Source organism: Vicia villosa, linkage group LG2 (assembly GCF_029867415.1).
Source record: "Vicia villosa cultivar HV-30 ecotype Madison, WI linkage group LG2, Vvil1.0, whole genome shotgun sequence".
Classification (NCBI taxonomy): domain Eukaryota; kingdom Viridiplantae; phylum Streptophyta; class Magnoliopsida; order Fabales; family Fabaceae; genus Vicia; species Vicia villosa.
This window is the reverse complement of record NC_081181.1, coordinates 40,950,795-40,975,547: the sequence shown is the minus strand read 5'-3', so window position 1 is coordinate 40,975,547 and position 24,753 is coordinate 40,950,795. Positions and strand designations below refer to the sequence as shown.

Here is a 24,753-nt window from a genome sequence, read left to right as displayed (position 1 = left end):
AATGATCAAAATTTTAAATATTATCAAAAACATTAAGTTACTGATCCAAATTTTAAAAATTAATGGGAACAAATTTTGAATATTAACGGGAACACGAAGTTACTGATCAAAATAATAAATGTTGACGGGAACACGGAGTTATTGACAAAATATTGAATATTAACAGGAACACGAAGTTACTGATAATTTTTTGAATATTAACAGAAACATTAAGTTACTGATAATTTTTTTGAATATGAACGGAAACGAATTTGGAATATTAAGGGGAACACGAACTTATTGATCAAAATAATGAATATTAACGGGAGCAAGGAGTTACTGATCAAAATAATGAATATTAACAAGAACATGAACTTACTAATCAAAATATTGAAAATTAACGGGAAGAAATTTGAAATATTAACGGGAATACGAAGTTACTTATCAAAATAACGAATATTAACGGGAATACGAAGTTACTTATCAAAATAACGAATATTAACGGGAAAATGAAGTAATTGGTCAAAGTATTTTTCTATCAATTATGTATTTTGAATGAATCATTATTATAAATGGAGTTTGTAGTGGTTTCTCATTGGCCTAAAAGAGAGAGCTGATCGTTTGAGATTGGGCTGATAGTTTGTAGTTATAATTGAGCCAAAATAACTAATTTTCTCCTTAACTAGCCATAGTTATCACTAATTGAATTATATGATTTTATTGAATATTTCTTCGTTATAATTTGTGAATTTTAACTTTTCCTTCATTATAATTTGTCAAATAAAATATTATTATTTTTATAACTTTTTCAATTTTACCCCAAACTTAATCTTTTACTAATATCTTTTATTTTTCTCAATCACAATGCGCGAAAACGACGGGTACCCGTGCGAACGCACGGGTAAGACACTAGTAATTTACTTAAAAGTAGTTAATATCTGTACAACTATATAAATAATTCACACAATAGAAGTGTCAATAAATTATAGAATCAATGTTCAATATCAATATTTTTCTCTTCAACATCATTAAGAAAAAACAACTTTTAATTTTGGTTCATCGGGAGAAAGACTAGCAACTCCATTAAATTGATCAAATTCATCTCTATTAATATCTCATATTTTTGTGATCATTCATTATAAGTCTTGCTCCTTCTCAAGAGAACATAAAAATTTATATGAACAAAAACTACTATAATATAACTTCTCTCAGCAGAAGATAAAAAAATTATGAAAGAAATTTCAATTCAAGGCATTGAAGATCCATAAGTTACCCAAAATTAAATTGAGTTCAAATACTTAATATATATCAATTATGTAACTGCTGGAGTATCAACTTAAAAAAAAAAAAACCAAAAAAAATAGGTACAATCCCAGTACGTACGGAACGCATATCGTACTCATACTTGTATCTGTATCTGATATGTATAGCAAATACCAGAAATATATCTAAAATGAAATACCAGTGCTTCAGAGCTTATTAAAAAAAAAAGTTTAAACCACCTTTTAAGGAACACAAAATTAAGTATAAGTCATACACTAACAAAAGTTAAATCAGCTTTTAAGGAACACAAAATTAAGGGTCAGTTTGTTTCAGCTTTAAAAAAATAGATTTTTTTTTTTTGTACTTTTGAAAATAGATTTTCTAAAACTGTTTTTCAAAATATTACAAATTTTTTTATATTCGTTTTTTCTAAAATGAAACATTTAATTCAACATCCTATAACATAAACATACATAATTGAAGACCAAAACTTAGTCAAAATCATAATTTTTTCAAAAAGTTGTCTTTCAAAAATGATTTTTACGAAAATCTATTTGAAATAGCTTCAAAATTAAGTGATTTTTTAAAATTTTGAAATCCAATTTTTTTCTCATAAATAGATGAAATACCTAAAATCACATTTTAAGAATAACTATTCAAACAAAATTTTCATTTGAAGCTTTTATAAAAAAATTTATTTGTAAAAAAAATTTTCACAAAATTTGATAACACTATAAAAATCATTTTAAAAAAAAAGCCAAAACAAACGGACCCTAAGTATGAATATATTGTTGCTTATTAAAAAAAAAAAATGTCATATTTGTAATTCTCATGGTTGGTTTTCCTTAGTTTGTACCCTTCATTTACGTCTTAGTAGAATCATTATCATGAGAATCACAAGTACTGTGTTGTTTTCTACTTCTGGCCTTGACAGATTACACCATTGTATAGAGTGAGTAAAAGTTTATTGTTTTACATTTGCTGTTTATGAAATATATGTTTTAAATTGATTAAATTCTCTTTTAGTTCTAATATGAAGAATTTCCTTTGCAGACACCTTACAAATATTCAATACTCAATTAATATTCATTGCATTGCTGCACATGAAATATATGAACTATCAAGAAAGGGTTCAAATAAAAAAGCTTACATTGTTCATTTTCATAAATATAAATCTTGCCAAATCTCTATCATTTTCAACAGCAGACATTCTATGTCTACTATCAAAAACACTTATTGCATACAGGAACAAAATACAATTGACAATTGAAACTGCAAAAATTTTAAGAACTTGGTTTCAAAGTGTTTCCAATGTCAATCACAAATCGATATTTGACATCTGCTTTGAGAAGTCTCTCCATTGCAGTGTTAACATAATCCACAGGAATGACTTCGATTTCAGGTTCTATATTGTGTTTAGCAGAAAAATCAATCATCTCCTGAGTTTCCTTCAACCCTCCAATTGCACTTCCAGCAATCAACTTTCTCCCTGCCAATCAATGTCATCATCATCAAAATCTTATTGCTTCTAATCAAACAAGAGATCAATACAAATATTTTTCATATATATGGTTGTTTACCTTGAAGTAATGGAAAGATAGGAAGCTCCAAAGGCTTTTCTGGTGCACCAACCATTACAAGTTTACCATGAGATTTCAGTAATCCAATTAGAGGCACTATTGGATGATTAGCTGAAACTGTATCAATGATACCATCCAAAGTACTTGCTGCAGCCTATAAAATTATTAACAAAATTAGTTAATTAATACATAACCAATTTACGGATGCCAATTTTTGAGAAAATCATAATTTGAATCTATACCTGCATTTTATCTTGGTCGCGGCTTATCAGAAATGAGTCGGCTCCCAAGTGTTCAATTGCTTCTTTTTCTTTGTTAGGCGATGTACTAATTACAGTAACATTAGCACCAAAAGCTTTGGCATACTTAACAGCCATGTGACCAAGCCCGCCAAGCCCAACAACACCTACATGAAGCCCAGGCTTGTCGAGTCCAAAATATCTAAGAGGACTATAGACAGTGATACCAGCACAAAGGAGCGGTGCAGCAGCTTCAAGTGGTAAGCTATCAGGAATACGAATCACAAAATGCTCATCAGCAACCATTGAATCTGAGTATCCTCCATGTGTGATTGTTCCGTCACTATGTTTAGCACCATATGTGAGTGTAGATTGGGGGCAATAATTCTCGAGACTTTCCTCGCAATTTTGACAGGTACGACACGAATCAACTAAGCATCCGACGCCTACTCTGTCTCCAACTTTAAACTTGTCTACTTTGCTTCCCACTTCTGTCACTATACCAGCAATCTCATGCCTGTGGTCATGCAATCATGCATGCGTACGTGAATTGAAATGAAATTGTAATAGAAAATTACTTTATAGAAATCTAAAATATGTGATCGTTTAAAGCATACCCTGGAACTAGTGGATATTTGGACATGCCCCATTCATTCTTCACCATATGGAGATCTGAGTGACATATTCCACAATACAATACTTTGAATGCCACATCTTTTTCACCGGTTTCTCTGAAATTCAATAAAACAAATTATCAATAATTGGTGTAAAATAATAATAATTAATTAAAACGATGAAAAGAGTGAAGAGGTGATATAAGAGAAGTGAAGTGAACCTTCTCGAGAAACTGAAAGGTGAGAGAACACCGGAGGAATCTCTTGCTGCATAACCAAAGGCTTTGTTAGGATGCTCCAATTCAGGTTGTGTTGCCATTTCAATGTCAACAAAAGGAAGTGAATAATAAACTATATGTATATGTATGTCTCTCTTGGTGGTGATGATACTATAGCAAAAGGAATACTAGGTTGGTTGTTTTGGATATTACGAGGTAGTGGGAGTTATTTATAATGAGCATATGTCGTGTTGCGAAGGCGGTTGTTGTTGTTGTAGTATTTACGTATGCGGTGACGTTATCTATAGCGTGTTTGACATATTAGGTGACGGTTTATTTTAAAAGGTAGGTCAAAAGTCGGTGACTTTGAGATGCTCTAACTATTCAAAATAGTTACCCCTTCCTCCCTTTCCAAATTATACTCTCTTAGTCAAACTATTACTTGCACTGAATCCACACTAGTCTAATAATCATAATTTCATCTTAAAAAATAATAAATAAGATGGTATGCAATAAAGTCTTCTTACACTTATCAATTTTAGTTACTCCCTACCATTACAATTTCCAATTTATTTTCGGGTGGCCACACACAAAGATGAGGGGGTGAGAATAGAGAATGCAAATTAAAGAACGATATAGACGGGAGAGAGATTCAAGATGAACTTATGTGTGCCATAGAAGAAAGAACAGCTTTGCTATTTGTACACCGCCGTACTACACCGTATGCACGGATGACACTATTCACCGTCCGTATATGAAGAGTAAAATATTATTTGAATATATTTTTTTTACTTTTTATTTTATTTTAATAATTTTTTTTTACGTTTTTAAAAAAAATATTTGATAATACCTGCAGATTTACTTCCGGATTTACCTGCATTTGACATTACCTGCGGATTTACCTAAATTCGTAGGTAAATTCGCAAGTAAATCCGCATGTATTGTCAAATTTGTAGGTAAATTCGCAAGTAAATCCGCATGTATTGTCAAATTCGTAGGTAAATCCGCAAGTAAATTTGCAGGTACTGTCAAATCTGTAGGTAAATCCGCACTTAAATCCGCAGGTATTGTCAAATCCGTAGGTATTGTCAAATATTTTTTAAAAAAACGTTAAAAAAAATGATACTTTTTTTTTAAAAATATTTATTTAATATTTTACTATTCATGTACGAACGGTGAATAGTTCTGTCCGTACATGAATAGTACGTCTGTACCGTACGGACATACGGTGTAGTGTAAGAAACTGGTGTAGGAATAGCATTTTTCAAGAAAGAAAGGACATAGATGTTTAGGCGAGAAGACAAATAGTTTTTAGAATATTATAATGTGTTACTTCACAAATGTTTCAGGAGACATCAGAATAAAAGATATTGAAATTAAACAAAGATTTTAAAAATCGGAGATATAATGCACAAGGGGTGATGAACTCAAATTCTAGAGGTGACATGCGATAGGGGAAAAGGACGCGGTAGAGGGGTGGAAGGGGATGAAGTATGTTGCAAATGAAGAGGATGTCACATGAGTTAAGAAGGGGGTTATTGGAAGAGTTCACAACATTGACGAGGTCTCCATGTTAGAACAAACAATCATGGATGTGGGAATTCTTTAATTGTAGGTGATTTTAATAAAGGGAAACAAAGTATTTATAAAGGTCCAAGAGAAAGAAGACTTTCATTCCTTGGTGAAGGAAGCAAAAGAATTCTTCCAATATTGGTTTGTAAGTCTAAAGAAGTGGTATCCAGAAGTGGTGATGAATGGTATCACTATTTGGATCAGAATATACAGAATCCTAATGCACACATGGAATCAGAACTTCTTTGAAAGGCTATGATGGAGGAAGAATCTTTTATGTGTCCAATTAATATACAAAAGTAGAATCCTTCTTACAAAAGAAGTTTAGATGAAGAACTTCGAGAGTCTGAAAATGATAAAGATTCAACATTCATGAAAGTTCTTGAGGAGGAAGATGAAGCAGAATAGAAAGAGTTGGAAAATAATTTTGAAGCAATAATGGCTAATGATGAGCAAAACGTGGAAAGAGTAGAAGTTTTCATTCCCAATGAAATGGGTGGAGAATAGTGTGATAACCAAAGATTTCAGGGGGGGTATGGAGTCAGACAGTAGAATATGTAACATCCCGATTTTTATTAATTATTTATTTAAATAATTATTTTTTATTAGTTTAATTATTTTATTATTAGGTGGTATGATAATTATTTAATTGTGTGTTAGTATGTTAATTGGGTTATTTAAATATTTAGTAGAATAATGAATTAATAGAGCCTAATTATTAGAAATATAAGTAATGATGGGGTGTGTGTGACTAAGCCCATTTAGTTAAGAAATATAGTAAGAAAGAGATTAGGTTAGTGTCATAACTTTCATTTGGGAGAAAAGAAGAGAAAGAACAAGAGAGGAGGAAAAAGAGACAGAAGAGAAAGAGGCAACCTTAGAATTGAAGATTCTACAAGAAGTAAGGGGGAGAATCCATGTTATTATGGGTGTGTATACTATGCAATGGGTAGATTGTATGTTACGTGTTCTTAATTTCACAATTTTATAACTTTCTATGTTAGGGTTTATGTAGAAATCCATGAATTTATGTGAATAATCATGTTCTTGTTGATTGTATGGATGACCCATGATAGAACCGTGATCAGGAACCCTTATATGTATGATTATTGGTTGTTTGGTTGGTTTTGTTTGGTCTAAAATGATTTTTGGAGTGTGCTATTGTTCGCAGTAATTTTTGACAAACAACCGCTAGTCCTCCAAACTCTATATTTTGGTAACTTGCAGGATCGACTAGATTGATCCTAGGAGATGTGTCACAGTTCTTATTATTTCCATAATCATACTTACATTAAACATTATTTCGAATGTCAAAAGATAATGATAATTCTCTTAAAGATTATAACTTATCTAAGAACAAGAATAAAAATGGTGTTTCCAACAAATTCTAAATGACTGAATCTTAATGCTTAAATTGACAATTTTGCAGGAAAGTAAAAGGCATGTAAAATGACTTAAACTTAAAGGGTTTTCGACTGTAAAAGTAAAGGATTTTTATAAAAAAAGGTACAAAATGACTTGTATTGATAAATAACTTTAACATAAAAAGTGGTGTTTCTTATACGTACATTCTCAACAAACTCATTTCTCTTACGCTGGTACTTTGAGTATTTGAGTAACTTTTGTACAAAATGAACACCCGAATACTAACATTAAGATCCCTATTTATACTAATTTCGACCCTAACGGTCTCTTCACAGAAATATGCCACGTTCGACATTTCAAATGCTTCGATCTTCTAAAGCTTCCACGCGTCCTTCTGGCCAAAACGAATTTGTTTGAATTTCAAACTTTCCTGCTCCAACCCTTGAAACAATCCAACGTGACTTATCGAAGCGTGTTTCCAAATATCTAAAATATTCTAAGTCCTTTACTCCTTCGATTTCAAAGGCATTATTTTGGACTCTACCTCGACATAACATTAAGTTCTTCATAAGAATGAAACTCATAAATGGCTTTATGAAATCTTATCTCATGCTATTCTTCAAAACATGGTATCCTTAAATCAACATTAACTACATATCAAAATCCCCAGCTAACAATGTGCCCCCAATAAATGTTTATTTTGAATTGATGCAGAAATGGATATTTTTTGCAACTTTTAGATTTCAACCAAACAACCTTTCATTGACCCTCAATCCATGATGTCACAATCAATCATGACTACTTTTTCAAAACGTCTCCTCAAGACGTGTGTGCATCAGTTATTCCATCATTACTATTAGTTTCCAAGAAAAAATGAATAGTAACCTCCCTGCCTTCCTCACAGGGTTATGACACATGCCCCACTAACTCTTTGAGATGTAACCCCTTCATTTTCCAAAAACCCAACTATAAATAGTTCATCTTCTTCATTCCTCATTTCTATTTTCACAACCTCCAGAATTTTCTGTATTTTTTTATAAACATTCCAACTCTCTCCTCAAAGCTTCATCAAACTTTATTTCTTCAACAATGTCTCCTAACAAATAACAACAGAACCCATGAACACTAAAGAGGTTGGGACTTCCAAGGATTCTGCTTCTTAATCCGAACCAACTAGCAAACTCATGACTTCTGGGAATCAAGAGTTCATATCGCCTCCTAAGCTTACCAAAGAACAAAAAACAATTTATGCTTCCTGTAACACCCCTTTTATACCCCAAAATAAATAAGCATATAATCAGAGAATAAGCATGCATATAATTCAAAAGGGCGTCACATCGACTTTTCAAAAACTAAAAGCCTTTAAAAACCGACAGCATTTACTTACACTATATGATACACCTGGTCATTTCAAATAACACTTCTCAATTAATCATATTTTATCTAGAATATGCATTCACAGCGAAAACTACCAATACTCATGTGTTTCATAAAATGATCCATGTCCCATACCATGATCAAGTCTCAATAATCATATCAACATAAATTAAAACATAATTCGGAATATTTGGCTTAAGAGCCTATCAAACAACAAGTAATAACATAACAGGTTCTCAAATCAAGCGTAATACATAACCGAATAGAAACATGAGTTCAAATAACTAGTCTACCCAGTGTTACATGACCAGAGCATCGACTTACTACCTAATCTCCAAAAACTCAGAAGAAACTCCGACTAAAATCACACGCGAACTACTAACTCCAGAACCTGCATGTCGCCAAACGAGGGCAACATTAAAACAAAAGGGTGAGAATACGAATCATTATGAAGAAAGTATAATAAGATACAATGGTTGAATCAACATTTCAAGTAATTAATCACACTATGTATAACCATATAGATAATTATAATCGATCGATATTTCACATGTTATCAAGTATACAACAAGTATAAAGAGTATAATATTCAATTCCAATATTATATTCTCAATTACACACACAACCATAATGATCACATATTCACACATTTAATCAAATATGCATTCAAACATCACTCATTTCAATTATCAAGCTCATATACACATCACAACTACATCAACTTCACATAATCAATTATCGCATAATTCTAATGTGACTCAATGCAAGATATGTGACGCTATGCATGTGGTACCGCAATGTGAACCCAACGTTTCACCGCTTTCCGATTCAATATCTAGAATCCAAGCCACGCTTCCGATCCGGACAAGACCAAAGCCCACCAAAATGTAAACATATAGTTTACCGCTTCCGATTCACTCTAGAATCGAAGCCTCGCTTTTGTTTCAAAGCAAACCACCTTTGTTTCAAGGCACAACATGATATGAATGTATGTACAATGTTAATCAAACATATGCAATTAAGATCATCTCTACCATCTTAATATTTAGCATATCACAATAATTCACTCTATGAATTATCCACAATATTGTACACAACATTCTCAACACATACATATCATTCACATATAAAATGTCAATTAATCAATTACGATTCATAAAATCCAATTAACACTAGTATCCATACTATCTCATGTCAATTCACATTTATCACATATATATGAATATACACATTATCAAAACAACATCATTGGCATGACAATATATTATTCTCAACATAAATATTCGAGCCAAAAACCCAATTACAGATAAATTCTCAAAATATCGTAATTTACCATCAAACCGAATAGTTGATCTAATTCCAAATTATACTCCAATCAATTAAACACATTGAAATTAATTCAACTATTAATTTAATCAACCTATTAATAATCATACTATATTAATTTAATTCACTTATATTTCTACTCCATTTCCAATTTCTAGCATTCTATTGCTCATGACCATTTTTATTGAAAAGAATATCGCGCTAGCTTTCTAACGCCTCGAACGGAGACTCAAACAGAGTTACGGTTCAAAATATATGAATTGTTAAAGTTTCAACAAAAAAACAAACACCGACATCATACACTAACAACTCTAAACATGTCAAAATTACGCAAAAACAAATAAAAATATGACTCTTAATAACTCTAAACAACTCTGACAACTTATTGTCAACTCTAACAACTCTATTGACAACTCTAACAACTCTGTTGACAATTATATTAAATTGTTAAAATTTATTTATAAAGAATATTTAAATAAAACACAATTTCGGTCGATTTGTAAAATATCACAATTTCAACAAAATAACATTACCACGTTAATCTACTAATTAAACTTAGCTACCACGTAAATTTTCATCAAATTCCGGACAACTAATTATACCGTTTAATTTCGCTATTCGGTCAAACGGGACTGTTTCTACTGTATTTCAATTTACAATGGTTCATTTCCAAATTCCATTACTACTGTAACAGGGCAAGTGGTTCTATACTGTTCCAATTCTATTTAATCTTATAATTGTGGTTCACTTCTATTGTAATACACAATTCTATATGTTTCTAAAGTAATAGTATAAAAATGGAACATGACAGTACACAGAGAAAAGAAAACAAAATAATAAGAAATCTAATCTAGATGGTAGACTAGATTGTGCACTACTCCACTTAAATTAATAAGAAGAAAATCAAAACAATTAAAATACTGTGTACCTTTTACGTTTTTGAAAATAGAAATGCATGTGTTGGAAGCTAGCTCTAGTGAATTGAATTTAATTAGAGACTTTGGTCAGTTAATAAGACAAAACAAGTGTGTGGTTTGCTAATAAAGCGAGAGACCTGCCTCACACTGTTGACCGTCAAGGTCCGGCGGCTTATGCACAACATTCTTCACTTTCCATTCCATAAAGAATTCATTTATTTCAAATACGCACAGCAACACAAGCAAATGAAATTTTTTTATGGATTCAACTAACAAACAAACCTACTCATATCAATATTCTACCCATTGACCCAATTATACTAACGCATAATAATAAGGATTCTCCCCCTTACCTCTTCAATTTCTCCTCCAAACCCTAGCTTCTCCTTGTTCTTCCCCTTTTGCTCTTCTCCTCCACCTTCTATTCTCTTCAAAATGACCAAATGAAATGAAAATGACTACTCTCCTTAACCCTTACTAACTTATGGTTTATAAAATGGGCTTAAGAAAATATAACTCACTCAATTATTTCTACTTCAAATAAATAGGCCCAATACTCATAATCTCTTAATATATCTATTTAGCTCAATAAACTAAACCAATACAAATATACACATAGTCAATTAATTAAATTAATTATTATATCACCAAATAATTAAATGAATAATTAACACATCAAATAATTAAATAAATAATTAACACACCAAATAATATAAAATAGTATAGTAAAATAAATACTAATAAAATCCTCCAATAACTCAATGTCTCATATTTCCGGTCTAATCTTAATTACTCAAAAAAATTCCCAAAACGCTAAATATTAACTCATTAATATTTCTAATAATAAAAATATTAAATTTTTTGATTAAATATCGATCCGCTATCCTGAACTAATACCGACTAAATCGTCTCAAAACGCGAAAATTTCAATAAACATCATAAATGAATAAATAAGCAAATAATCATTAGAAACACCAAATAATATAATTACTAATATAATTAATAAAATAGTAATAAAAATCGGGATGTTACACTTCCCAAGTATTAATTCCTTCCTTTATTTCTAGTAAAACCCTAGGTTTTACGGGTCATTTGATCTCTACAGGACATCTAGAAAAATATGTAGAGTTTTTCCCCACTTATCATGTTACAAAACCCACAGTTAATAAAACTACACCTCCTAAGAAGATAACAAAGCAATAACGGTAAACCGAATATGTTGATTCTTTGTATCTTCTTCCCCTTGATCTTGAACCAGATCAAGTATCTTCCAAGAGATTATCTTTGATTCCTTTTCTACAGTGTCGTGAATTGCTCGAACCCTTGTTCTTCAATCTCTACACTCAGTTGAATCGTTGATGAAGTCTCTTGACAAAAACCCCCAAAATTCACCAATCTTGGAGGACAAAATCCGCAGATTTTATTCACCAAAAACCCCACAAATCTTCACCCACTAGGAACCTTCAATTCCTTTCCATGGACGTTATCGATCTTGATCACAAACCCTCACCACAAGAATTATTGTGTGTAATTGTGTTGGAGTTGAGAAGAAGAAAGAAGATGAGAAGCCTTTGTGTATCTTTCAGTTGTTGGTGTTAGAGCTTCAATAATTAACTGAAAATGATATATAAAGGTGCTAGTACAGCTAACACAGGGCAAGCGCATAATTTGGCAAGTTTTGAGGAGATAGGTCGACCTACTTCATTGATTGGGTCGACCTAAATGGAACAGATTCAACAAAACTATATTTGTTTCCAGTTGGGTCAACCGGTTGGGGCTCTGGGTCGACCTAAAATCAGTTGGATTTGGTTCTTGTGATTTTTCTTCAGTTTAGGTCGACCTAGGCATTTGGTTGAGTCGACCTAAATGGAACAGAGGTGAGACTTCTTTATTCACTTCAGTTTGCGTCGACCTAAAGGCTTAGTGGGTCGACCTATCTGAGACAATTCCTTCTACTGGTTGAATGAAGCCTTCTAGGTCGAGATGGGCTTGTGGTGAGTCGACCTAAAATGCCTTAGATAGTCAAAATCCTACTTTTCCTTATGTCATTCACTTGTGGCTTGATATTTGTTCAACTATGATGTTTGTCATGAATCTAAAACTTCTTGATGAGTGTAGGCTTGTACTTACAAATTTCACCCAAGAATCACCTATTATTTAGCCTTTTTTTATTTGGAAAATATAATTGATAATTATTTTTATTTAATCATAGTTTATTATAATTATTTTTAATGTTTTGTTGTTTACTTAGTGCAATTGTACACTAAATATTGATATAAATACTCTACATGTTAATTATTATATGCATATAATAATAGAAATAATTTAAATACTTAAATATTTAGATGTGACAAAAATTTATTAATTAAAAAAATTAAAAGGTAAGTTAGTGTGATGAATAATCATAAATAATTAAATAAATAAATATAAAAATATGAAATTACAATTATATCATCAATTTTAAAGTCAAAGTTATTAATTTACCTAACAATTTTATATATAAGATTTTGACGGAAAATTTGTTAAATAACCTAACAACTTTATATATAAGATAATTTTTAATTTTAGTAAGTAATTATTATATTTTTTGACACATTTTATTGAGAGAGTTTGTAAGATTATCCTATTATTTATGTATTTATTAATTAAGAATTTGTAGGATTATATAATCATTATTTATCATCTATTTATTTATTTATTTGTGAGGACGGATATTCTTACTCCAAGAGTAAGTTAATAACATTTATTCTACATTTTGACCATTAATTTTTCTTAATCTAATGGTTAAAAATAATAAATAATAATTTTCTCTCACCACATTTAATTACTTATCATTTCTAACCATTAAATTAAAAAGAATTTGTTAATAATTTATTCTTGAGTAAAATATCCCTCATCTTTATTTATTATTTTTTTACCATTAAATTAAGTTGAATAGTTCATCCTTCCATAACATGCTTATACATATAAAATACATAAAATCTCTCATTCCACTCCGTGGATTTCTCATGCACCATGTAACTTTTCAAAAATATCACATATTTTCAGAAGTGTATTTTTAAAATCACAAAAAAAAAATGCTTCCGTAAATGTATTTTTGGAGGTCAAAAATAAAATTTCGCCGGATGTCTAAAGTATTATAGGGTGGATTGAGGTATATTCAAAATATATTTATTAATTAATACTTAGAGAAAAAAAGGAAAAATAAATAAAAAAAATTATTATTATTATTTATGGACTTGAAGGATTATATTGTTATTATTTATTATTTATTATTTACGTATTATTATATATTTTTTACGTGAAATTTTGGTGGAAGGAAAGAAGTAAGATTATAATTTGGGGAATTTTGGTGGGAAATTTCGTTGGATTACATTATTTATTATTATTTATGAATATATAAATTATATTATTATTTTTATCATATTATTGTTTAGTTATTATTAATATATATTTATGGTAGGAAATATTTGTTAATTATTATACTCTAATTTAGTACGATGACAGGATGACATATGATTTTTTTGTAAAATAAGTATTAAATTTATAAAAAGTAAGTTCTTCTTTTCTCAATTAAAAAAATGATAATAGCTGGCAACTGTCCTTGATCTAAGGAGTGGGGGGTACGGACACATGTAGTTCGCCTAACCATTGACAAAGACCCCTACTCACCCGTCCTAGCAGGACATATGGCTAAAACATTGCCACATATACTATTGTTATAACTTGTGGATTTTACCTCTTCCCATAACATCAATAATATCTCTACTCTTTTTATTGTTTCTCAGATCCTTTCTTCTTCTCTGAAATTGACATGGCTTCACAACCAGAGACCGAACATCCCAAAAAGGCTTTCGGATGGGCAGCCAGGGACAAATCTGGTGTCCTCTCTCCTTTCAAATTCTCTAGAAGGTAACCATACTCACTCTTCTATCATTTCTGAAAAATTATGTGTTCGCGTCGGTGTCTAAAACTGATACGACACTTATGATTATGTTTAATTTACTTACGTGGTCCGTAGGATTTGTGTAGGTTCTAATATTGTTATTTTGTCTTCTTGTATGTTGGTTAGAATCACATGCTGATATATTTTATTTTCAGGGAAACCGGTGAAAAAGATGTGGCATTCAAAGTCTTGTATTGTGGTATATGTCACTCTGATCTCCACATGGTGAAAAATGAGTGGGGAAATTCTACTTATCCAATTGTTCCCGGCCATGAAGTCGCTGGCGAAGTAACGGAGGTAGGAAGCAAGGTAAAAAATTTCAAAGTTGGAGACAGAGTAGGTGTAGGATGCATGGTTGGATCTTGCCACTCATGTCAAAGTTGTGCTGATAATCTTGAGAATTACTGCTCAAAGATGATTCTCACATATAGTGCCAAGAATGTTGATGGATCAATCACGTATGGAGGCTACTCAGACACCATGGTTTCCGACGAACAATTTGTGATCCGAATTCCTGATGCCATGCCACTTGAAGCCGCCGCTCCTCTCCTTTGTGCCGGGATCACGGTGTTTAGTCCTTTGAAGTATTTTGGACTCGACAAGCCCGGTTTACACTTGGGTGTCGTTGGTCTTGGCGGATTAGGTCATATGGCTGTGAAATTCGCCAAAGCTTTTGGTGCTAATGTTACCGTGATAAGCACTTCTCCTAATAAAAAGAAGGAGGCAATTGAACATTTAAAAGCTGACTCGTTCGTGGTTAGTCGTGAACAAGATCAAATGCAGGTGTGTATAAATAATAATTCAATTTGTCTTTATAAAATGCGTGTTGCAGCCTCAGACACACGTTCTGTGTCCGCCATTTGTATGACAGTGCTAATGATATTCATTATATTATGTTACAGGCTGTAATGGGAACCTTTGATGGTATCATTGACACTGTTTCGGCAATGCATCCACTAATTCCCTTGCTTGGTTTATTGAAAAATCATGGGAAATTTGTTATGGTTGGAGCTCCAGAGAAGCCATTAGAGCTTCCTGCATTTTCTTTAATTGGAGGTAAGCATGCAACAAATAATTTAATATACATAGATTATCTCATATTAAAATATGATTAGTTATAGAGATTTTTAATTTTTGTTTCACATTTTTTGATAGGGAGAAAGATAATTGGTGGGAGTATGATTGGAGGGATAAAAGAGACACAAGAAATGATTGATTTTGCTGCCAAACATGATGTGAAACCTGATATTGAGATTATTCCAATAGATTATGTAAATACTGCGATGGAGAGGCTACTCAAGTCTGATGTGAAATATCGATTTGTTATTGATATTGGAAAGACATTGAAGGCTAGCTCTTGAAAACCAAAGATTATTTCTCTCATTTTCTAGTTATTTAATCACATTTTGTAACTCATTCCGTTTTAATTTACTTTAATCTTTGTTATTGATGTCTCGTTACTATTTGTTCAGAGACATCCGATTGTATGAGCGTAAATTCGAACATGCGATCCTATTTATTCAATTTAAAGATTGAAAGTTTCGGCCATTTAGCTACAAGACAAAAGAAAAGTTTGTTATGATAAAAAAAAGCTTCTTTGTCATTTAAATCTCTTTCATCCTTTCTTTATGGCATTAAAAATTGAACCTACTATTGATAACAACATAAGCACAATATACAACTAGCCTTACTATTTTCTTGAAACCATTGCTTTCTAGCAACATATTTAATAATCTAAAAGGACATCTTCCTCTATTAAAAAATTCACACATTCAACTTGGTAGTGGGAGGACTTTCTAAGCGGATATAATCATATAAAACTCCTTGAAAAATTGATCCATATCTTGATTGTCTCAAATATAATGTGTTATCTCCTTTCACCAAATGAATACTTGGTACTTGTATAGTAAATAACCAATATAGTCCATGGATTCCATGTCTTGGTATGACATTGTCACCTCCTATTCTATTTGTTGTGAAGTAAGGAAGATCATCTCTCATGTTATTGAACCAAACCTATTTATCCATCATAAAAAAAAAAAATTAAGTATATATATTAATTTGTATTAACATTAACTAAAAATTAATTATTAACTTATTAGTTAAGAGGATTAAGTATTAAAAAATAAAAAATAAACTAATGTACCTGTACTTCAGCATAAGAGGCACTTGCTAGGGCAAGTTGTAATGTGTAATTTCCATTTAATACATTACTAAGTTTAAATATAACATTCCATGTGGTTGCTTGATAAGTTTTATTTCCTATGATTCTGTATATATGAGTAAAGATTAGAGTAAAGTGTAGAAATAATATATAATTATGATAAATAAACAGAACCAATTTACCTTGGAACATGAGCGAAAAACCAATCATTTTGATATTTACTAACACCAACTTTGTAAACAAGGTCATGTTTTGGATATAAATCGGTGTAACGATTCCATAATCCATAATTCCTAAACCTGTCATAGTAAGTGAAAAGTAAGATTAATACTATCTCGGATGTTTTTTATATGCACGGCGAAAATACTGCTTATAAAAACGGAGAAAATAGTTAAAGATAGGATAAACTATCGAATAATTGGTTATAGACTTACTTGTCTATCGGGCTGTTAATATATAATTTGTTTAAGAGGTTAGGATAAGGGTTTGGTACAAAAAATTCAGCGGCCGATCGATCTGGAATGCCGATTTCCCATAAAGTAGGGCCATTTCTTGGAGGATTATATACAAGTGAATTCAAATTGATGGTAGATCCTACAAGTATATACATTATTATTATAGAGTCACTGTCTAATGGAATAAAGTTATAGTTAATAAGTTTGAAGTTTTATTTATATATTTCAAATTTATTTTTATAATTTACCTGGTTTAATTGTAATATCATTATTATATTTGTAATCTCCAATGAAGCCAGGAACCCATGCAAACAAGTTGTATATTCCAGGTACAATATTCTTTATAATAAAGTTTCCATTTTTGTCTGATCGAGTCCAAAATTGATATCCCTGTAAAATTTTAACACGTTTCGAATCATTTTTAGTTACATAAATATGTTACACTAACATTCAATAAACAACGTGTATTCTGACTAATTACGAAGATACCTTGCCTTCTATCTGCCACGACCCTGCAGGCCCAGGCAGAGCTAGACCAATGTAAGCATTGTTAGCATTTTGAGATTGATTCCTCCTATTAAATATGGTAACGCAAAAAATTCAGCTCGATTAAAAGTAAATAGTCAGAATGATTTATATTAAAAAGTATTGTTATTTTAGCACATATTTTTGGTCAAGAGATTATTCACTTTACCAGTCTTGGACTCTTAATCTTCCTTGTAGTGATCCTCTTTGGTTAGGTGGAATAAAATCTTTTGATTGAGGAAAATCATAAGGCCAATTTTTAACTTCACTCGATAGCTGATTAATCAAAGAATAATAGTTAATAATGTGTCATATTATAAGCTAAACAATATAAATAAATAAATTGTATATATGATTGTTAATGAAAATATAAACCTTTTGTTTAGCATCTGACCATAGAGATTTGAATTGATTATTACTTGAAGCAGAATTCAAGTAAACAAAAATAGGTCCAAAAACCTTTTTATATGTCTCTCCTTCTTTGAATTCTATTTCTACCTGTGTACCAGCATAGTGGGTGCTCACAAACATCTACATATAAAGATATAAATAAGCAAAAGAAAAAATTATAAATGCTTTTTGAAAAATTCTAACACAATTTAGAGAATTGGTGGGTTTTTGTTGAACTTACTGAGAGGCAAATTGGGCCAACATGAGATGTGAGATCTTGTTTAACAGGCCCACCATTGCGGAACTCATTGCTCGGTGTTATGATCCAAAAGCCCACGGGCTTTTCGGAATCCGCGGTAATCCATCCATTAACTTGGTTGTATTGATTTTCACTTGAGTATTGATATTTATCATCCACCTTAATCCGCCATAAAAATTATATTAGAAATGCACCTATAATACATAAACAATTAAGAAAAGTATGTAAATGCATAAAAGAAAAGAGTTACCTCTCCTTTAAATTCTGGATTAGATGGATTAGTTAACAGAACAGCTTCAGGAAATGCTAATTGTTGTCCTCTTTTTCTATCATTGTTAGATGGCATTTTTCTTTGTCTAGTATCTGATATGGCCATATAGTTGAATCTACATGTGTAGTCTCTACTTTATTAGTAATGCATATATAGTTTTTTATTTTTTTGTAATTTGATATCAAAAAATGTAAGTATATTTGTACGTAGTATGATGTTAAATTGCGATTGCGGTTGCTGCGACGATGCGCATTAGGGTCGTTGTAACGTGAATTTTTATTGGGATGTATTTGAAATACACACGTGAAAAACACGTTATGATTTTTCATTACATAATAAATAAATTGAGTTTGAGGTTTCGAAATTTTGAGTTATGATGAAAATAACATGCAATATCTAATGCGGCCGAACGCATGATTTTAAATCATGCAACAATTGTGGTTCGATGCAGCTACGAAGACTACCATATCAACAATATTACAGTTGTGGGCCGCAATTTAAAATCATAATATGCATTTTAATTACCTGGCTTCATTTAGCTTATAAACAATCCTTATTTGATCAATTGTAATGGCAGGAAATCCTTTTGGCCTTTGAAATATCACATAGGAATAAAACCCTGAATCACCACTTCGCAATATATACCTGTAATATTGAATTAATTAATACAACAAATATTTTAATAACTAATATTCACTTACATTATAAGTCAGGTTCGTAAAGCTAAGTTATAATCAATTTAAGAGTTTGTTTATCTTAAAATTTCAGGTTCGAATATAATTCTACTAGTTGGAATTAGTCCCTCGAATTAGTCGGACATGGAGCTTAATACGATGACTCGGATATTTGGATATAGCATTTATAAAAATAATAATACATTTTAGAAAGTTGTGTCTAAGAATCGAGAGTAGGAGTTCACCTTTGGTCCATGTTTATAGGTACATTTGAAGAATCCATGGAAGATCTCCATGTCCTTAAAAATGAAACCTCAACTATATTCTCCTTGTTTGTAATTACAGTGAAATTTGTCCCTTCAACTCTGCAATGATAATTTCAATAATAAGTTTTGTGTTAGTTATTAACATATATATCATGAAGGTATCAAAATATACATTAAATTAAATTAAATTATAGTACCTTTGAGTTAACTTGCCAGAAGAAATGTCTAAGTACCTGTTATATATAATATGAAAGCCTAATTATGTCATTTATATTTATATAACTAAATAAAAGCTTGTAGAAAAACATTAAATTAATAAAATTAATTAATTTAATATGAAATTATACCCTCTATCATTTTCTTCATTTCTTGCATCAAGTACATTATCTATTCCAGCATATGATAATCCTCTGACATACCCTTCAGGGTTGGACAAAGTGAGAGAAATTATTCCATTGCTAATCACCACCTGAAAATCAAAGAAAAAAAATATATCAGGAAAACAATTTTTTATATTTTATTCATTTTGTCTACTAATATTTCAAAAATTATCATCTATGTGTAAATAATATTATCATCTCTTTAAATATTAAATTGCAACTCTAAATCGTAATTGTGATTGCAATGCAGCATTTCGACTTCAATAACCTGTTCAGAATTTTGATTATTAAGAGTGACTCGAGAATTAGCACTCGTCGATTCTAGGTTGTCGAATTTCCTCAAGTTTCTTCTGCAAGTGAAAGCAATACAAAGAAAATAAGTAAAAAAAGAACCTAGTATATATTATATAAATATTAAATTTAAAAATAAAGTATAGGGAGAACCTGAATGAAAAATAAAGTATAGGGCGAACCTGAATGAAAAATTCTCAGAATGAGCACCATGAATGAAACAGAGTTGAAAAGACACTATATACCACAACAACAAGAGAACCCTTTTATTCATGCCACCTTCCATCTTTATCTTTAAACAATATCAACCTGCAAATAATTTGAAAACAATCCATGTCAAAGAATTAACGCCAAAATAAACTTTGATACAAAATACTAACTTTAATAATGAAAAAAAAGAAAAGAGTTATGTGTATATATAAGACAAGTTTGATCATAAATAACCTTGATAATAATCAACAAACTTTTGATAAAACCATATGGATGAAATTGTTAGCTATATATATTGGAATTGGTTTTCAAAATTACTATACAATCCATGCATTACTATGTAATATATATAGTAAATTCTTTTGGTTTATAATTATTAATGCAAAGGCTTAAAAAAAAACCCTTAAAAATATATCTTAATTTTTAGATTAATAATAATCAACGGTCAAGAATTGGTGTCATGACACCTTAGTGTCAATTGATCTTATCATATATATATATATATATATATATATATATATATATATATATATATATATATATATATATATATATATATATATATATATATTACAAAAGCACATTTTCATCTCGAACACTTGCATGCATTTAGATAAAGCCAAATAAACGACCTCATACATACATTACATTATTATATACAAATTATAAAGTTCAATTACCAACTTTAGCAAAATAAAGATTAAAACTTTTTTATACATAAAAAAAGGTTAGGTCAAATGTCAACTTTTTTTTTGTTTGAATTGTTTTTTTTTCTGTCTTTATACAGAAAGTAAAGAATCTTATTAAAAATGAATATAAGAAATATTCTAATAAATCCATTAAAAATTATATAAATTATTATAAGTAATTGGATATCAATATTTTATTGCAAATTAGTTTACAATTTAAATTTATTTTAAAATTAAATAATTATAAATGAAACATGTCATTAAATAATAGAATATGATTGAGTGGATTATCGATACCCAACTAAATTCAAGAGTACCTAAAAATTAAAAAAATAATTTGTGGGCATATTCCCTGAATATCTTCATCATTTGATCCTTTTCCATAACAATATATATTATCTATGAATAGAAAAAAAATCAAAAAAAATCAATAGTTAATGTTATTTCCATTTCAATATATTTTGGCTTATTTGACATTAGAAAGCGTTTGGTGAAATATAACAATAAGTGATTTTCATACTTCAATTAAATTGAGAATCCTCCACAAGCATATTGTAAAGAAGCTGTTAAGAAATACAAAATAGACAAAATGCAAACCAATAGTATAAAGTAACATGTTTTGTTATTTGAGTAGAATGAAGGAATCAAAATATAAGGGAAAATGACAAAGCACTAGTCTCTACAATACACTTACGATACCTAAATATATATCTGACTTATTTTCAAGAAAGACAAAGGCAATGGACTCAGCACATAGTGAAACATAGTTCTTTGAGAAAATCAATAAAATCAATAAAATACATTAACCATTCAAAATACAGAAAATAATAGCAAATTGTAACGTGAAAGAAAGTGTTATAATAAAAATTAAGAAATGAATGGAGAAGAGCTAACCTGTGAAAATGTGTAATATAGTTGAAAGGAATGTGTATAAATTACAATTTACATAATATGAGAATACACTCTAGTGGTATTTATAAGAGAAAAATAGTATTAAATTTAAAATGTAAAAGAGCTTCACTAAATATATAGAAAATTTTATGATATATTAGAATGACTGACTAAATATATAGAAAATATTATAAAATAATAACTTTATATACCTCTTTCCTTTTATTTTTAGTTATTATAAAATTTTATAATTAAAATGGATATGGTTCATCTTTTTGTACTCTTTTGGATAGTCCAAATTAGTTAACAATTGGAATTATTCATTTTTATAATAAAAAATGTATATTTCCAAAAGAAAAAGAAATTGTGTGAATTATATGATTGTCTTTGGATCTATTATAAAAAGGTCTAATTTTTTTTTTAAAGTTGCTAATTTTTTTATAAGTAAATATGAGACATATACTAATGACGTCTCAAATAACTCTGGTTTTTCTCTAACGGAGTCCGGTTCGACGGTCAATGACCGGGGCCCAAAGTAGACAGAGGTTAGGAGGAGAAGCTTTCGGAACGACGCTCAGTAAGGGGATTCACACCCGAAAGGTAGGAGAACGAGCGTAGCAAAGAATCAAGTACTACTTCCATTTTTTTCTTCACAAATACCAGATAGGAGCTTTAGGACCAAAGCTGTCGATATTTTAGAGCTGTTCAGATGTATAGGGGAGGTGGTGGAAGTGATGATCCTGTAACACCCGTATTTTCTAATTTTAATTTAATTCGAATTTAAATTAATTATTAGAATTATTTTGGTCTTGTGAAATTATTTGGAAAAGATTAGTTATGGCATTGGGCCATACATGGTATTAGTAAGAAGGGGGTGTTATGTTAGTAAAGCCTTTTATTAATTAAAAGTCTATTTTCATAAAAATAAGGAATTGGGAGAAAAGGAAGATTAGACGTGAAAGGAGAACATAGGAATAGAGAAGCTGATATGAGAAAGAGGAACAAAAGAGGAAGAGGACCAATCAAGAATCTTTGTCTAAGGTAAGGGGGACTCTTCCGGTTAGCATCTCTTATCTTGTTATAGATGATAGGGCTGATTAGATGTATTGTTTATGTCAATTTGGTTATATGTTAGATTGGGGTTTAGGATGATTTTGAGGAGAATTATATAATTGATGTTACCCATGTTGAATTCTATGCGTAATTGTGTTTTGATTGATGTTATGGTATGAATATGGAGTTTATTGATGTGCTGTTGTGTTCATCCATGAAAACTAATATGAGAATATGGGTTTTCTAAATAGTTGAGTAGAAGGTTAGGTTTTTATGTGCAAAACTGATATAGGATAGTAGATTGATGAAGTTGGATGAATCCTATAAGTCAAAGTGTGCAAAAATGTTGTTTTAGACTCAAAATCGCAGACTATTAGTGGTGGAAAATGGACTGGTACGATTGCAGGTTTTTGAGAAGACGCTGGCGATTTGAGTGTGATACGCGTATGGGGGTAAGTCATACGCGTATGAGGGACATTCCCAGGGGCCGTACGCATATGGTACGCTGCCTTGTCCCGTCGCAGCGCAGCCTTCTACTGATACGCGTATGGGGTAGTGCGATACGTGTATGGATGACGTCAAACGCGTATGGCCAAGCTTGTGTGCAGGATTTTCCATTTTGTGATTTTTGAAAGTTTAGTGATGCATAACTTTTGAATCGTTGGCCTGTTTTGAGTGCCGTTTCGAGTATGATGAACCTTATGAAATAACCTTTGTGTTGGATGATGATTGGATTGTATTTGAATGATGCTAATATATATAAACATGCTTTGATGATGATGATGATGATTTGAATATGAGACGATGTTGTTCATCGGATCAACGATGGCATAAGTATGTTATATATGTTTGCATTCATTCATAATCATTTGTTGAGGGCTGTATCCAGATGATTGTTGTGGATCAGTGAAAGGCATAATTCCCATTGTGTGTAATTTGTGCTGGAAGGGCCGTATCTTGATGATGTTGGATCGGTCGGTGGGTTATCCCCATTGATGATGTTAGTACCACAAGCATAGTGTCAGTTCATTCATATGCATGATTTTCATAACATGATTGAATGTGTTTCAGTGTTATGGTTTGATGATGTGTGATGGTGTGATGGTGAATTGTCTGAACACCTGAATATAATACAATTGGGTGAATAGTAAAGCTATGAGGTGTTATTATTTATAACCCAATAATATTTGTTAATTGTGAATGAGACTCACCCTTACATGTTGTCATTTTTTAGATTGAGGATAACGGCTTTTGACTTGGTGAGGATTAGCTCATAAATCATTGTGTTTAGTATAGCGTCAGGTGTCATGCTCTGATAATGTAACACTGGGGGACGCAGGTTTTTTAGTTTATAATTTTGATGACTACATTTCTTGTTTTGAGTTATTTTGTGGGATATAGTATCAAAGATGTTATACTTATCCGTACGATGAATTTTCCGCTGTGTTAACATGAGATGTTATGAATTATGATAAATTGTTCCTTAGTGAATGCATGACAATGACGTATGAAGTTTTGTTTTTTTAAATTGTGGCACCCTTGTTCATGTTACTCTGAATTATTTTATTAATGGCCGCGGAGTTTAGAAGAGTGTTACAATAGTGGTATCAGAGCATAGTCGGTCGTTGTGACCAGAGTCTTAGTGTCAGTCCTCCCTGTGTATGCGACTAGTGCGAGTTAACCCTGTAGATACTTTTGTTCTGACGAAATTGTTTGTGATTTAAGCAGAGTAATGGCTGAAAGAGGTGGAAGAAACGATGATGCAATTGCTGAGGCTTTGGGGATGATTGTTGGTGTGCTTGAAGGGGATCTCAATGGAGCTGGTATTGGTACTAACAG

The 24,753-nt window shown here is 30.9% G+C and overlaps 3 protein-coding genes across 3 annotated transcripts; 1 reads left to right on the top strand and 2 right to left on the bottom strand.

The window, feature by feature from the left end:
- Window positions 1-2,432: 2,432 nt before the first annotated feature.
- On the bottom strand, window positions 2,433-4,105 carry LOC131650205 (probable mannitol dehydrogenase). Its single transcript, XM_058919923.1, has 5 exons — window positions 3,897-4,105; window positions 3,679-3,792; window positions 3,065-3,578; window positions 2,823-2,976; window positions 2,433-2,731 (listed from the first exon to the last, which is right to left on the bottom strand). The coding sequence occupies exons 1-5, from the start codon at window positions 3,992-3,994 to the stop codon at window positions 2,526-2,528; spliced, it is 1,086 nt and encodes a 361-aa protein (XP_058775906.1). The 5' UTR covers window positions 3,995-4,105; the 3' UTR covers window positions 2,433-2,525.
- A 10,137-nt stretch (window positions 4,106-14,242) lies between these two features.
- On the top strand, window positions 14,243-15,952 carry LOC131646099 (probable mannitol dehydrogenase). The gene is made up of 4 exons (XM_058916251.1): window positions 14,243-14,362; window positions 14,552-15,179; window positions 15,299-15,452; window positions 15,552-15,952. Exons 1-4 carry the CDS (start codon window positions 14,265-14,267, stop codon window positions 15,755-15,757), a joined length of 1,086 nt encoding a protein of 361 aa, XP_058772234.1. The 5' UTR covers window positions 14,243-14,264; the 3' UTR covers window positions 15,758-15,952.
- On the bottom strand, window positions 15,913-20,383 carry LOC131646098 (probable rhamnogalacturonate lyase B). The gene is made up of 16 exons (XM_058916250.1): window positions 20,254-20,383; window positions 20,049-20,130; window positions 19,748-19,869; window positions 19,598-19,633; window positions 19,380-19,499; window positions 18,986-19,105; window positions 18,440-18,575; window positions 18,172-18,348; window positions 17,916-18,071; window positions 17,710-17,816; window positions 17,505-17,589; window positions 17,264-17,405; window positions 16,995-17,154; window positions 16,743-16,859; window positions 16,543-16,666; window positions 15,913-16,412 (listed from the first exon to the last, which is right to left on the bottom strand). The coding sequence occupies exons 1-16, from the start codon at window positions 20,355-20,357 to the stop codon at window positions 16,161-16,163; spliced, it is 2,040 nt and encodes a 679-aa protein (XP_058772233.1). The 5' UTR covers window positions 20,358-20,383; the 3' UTR covers window positions 15,913-16,160.
- Window positions 20,384-24,753: the final 4,370 nt, after the last annotated feature.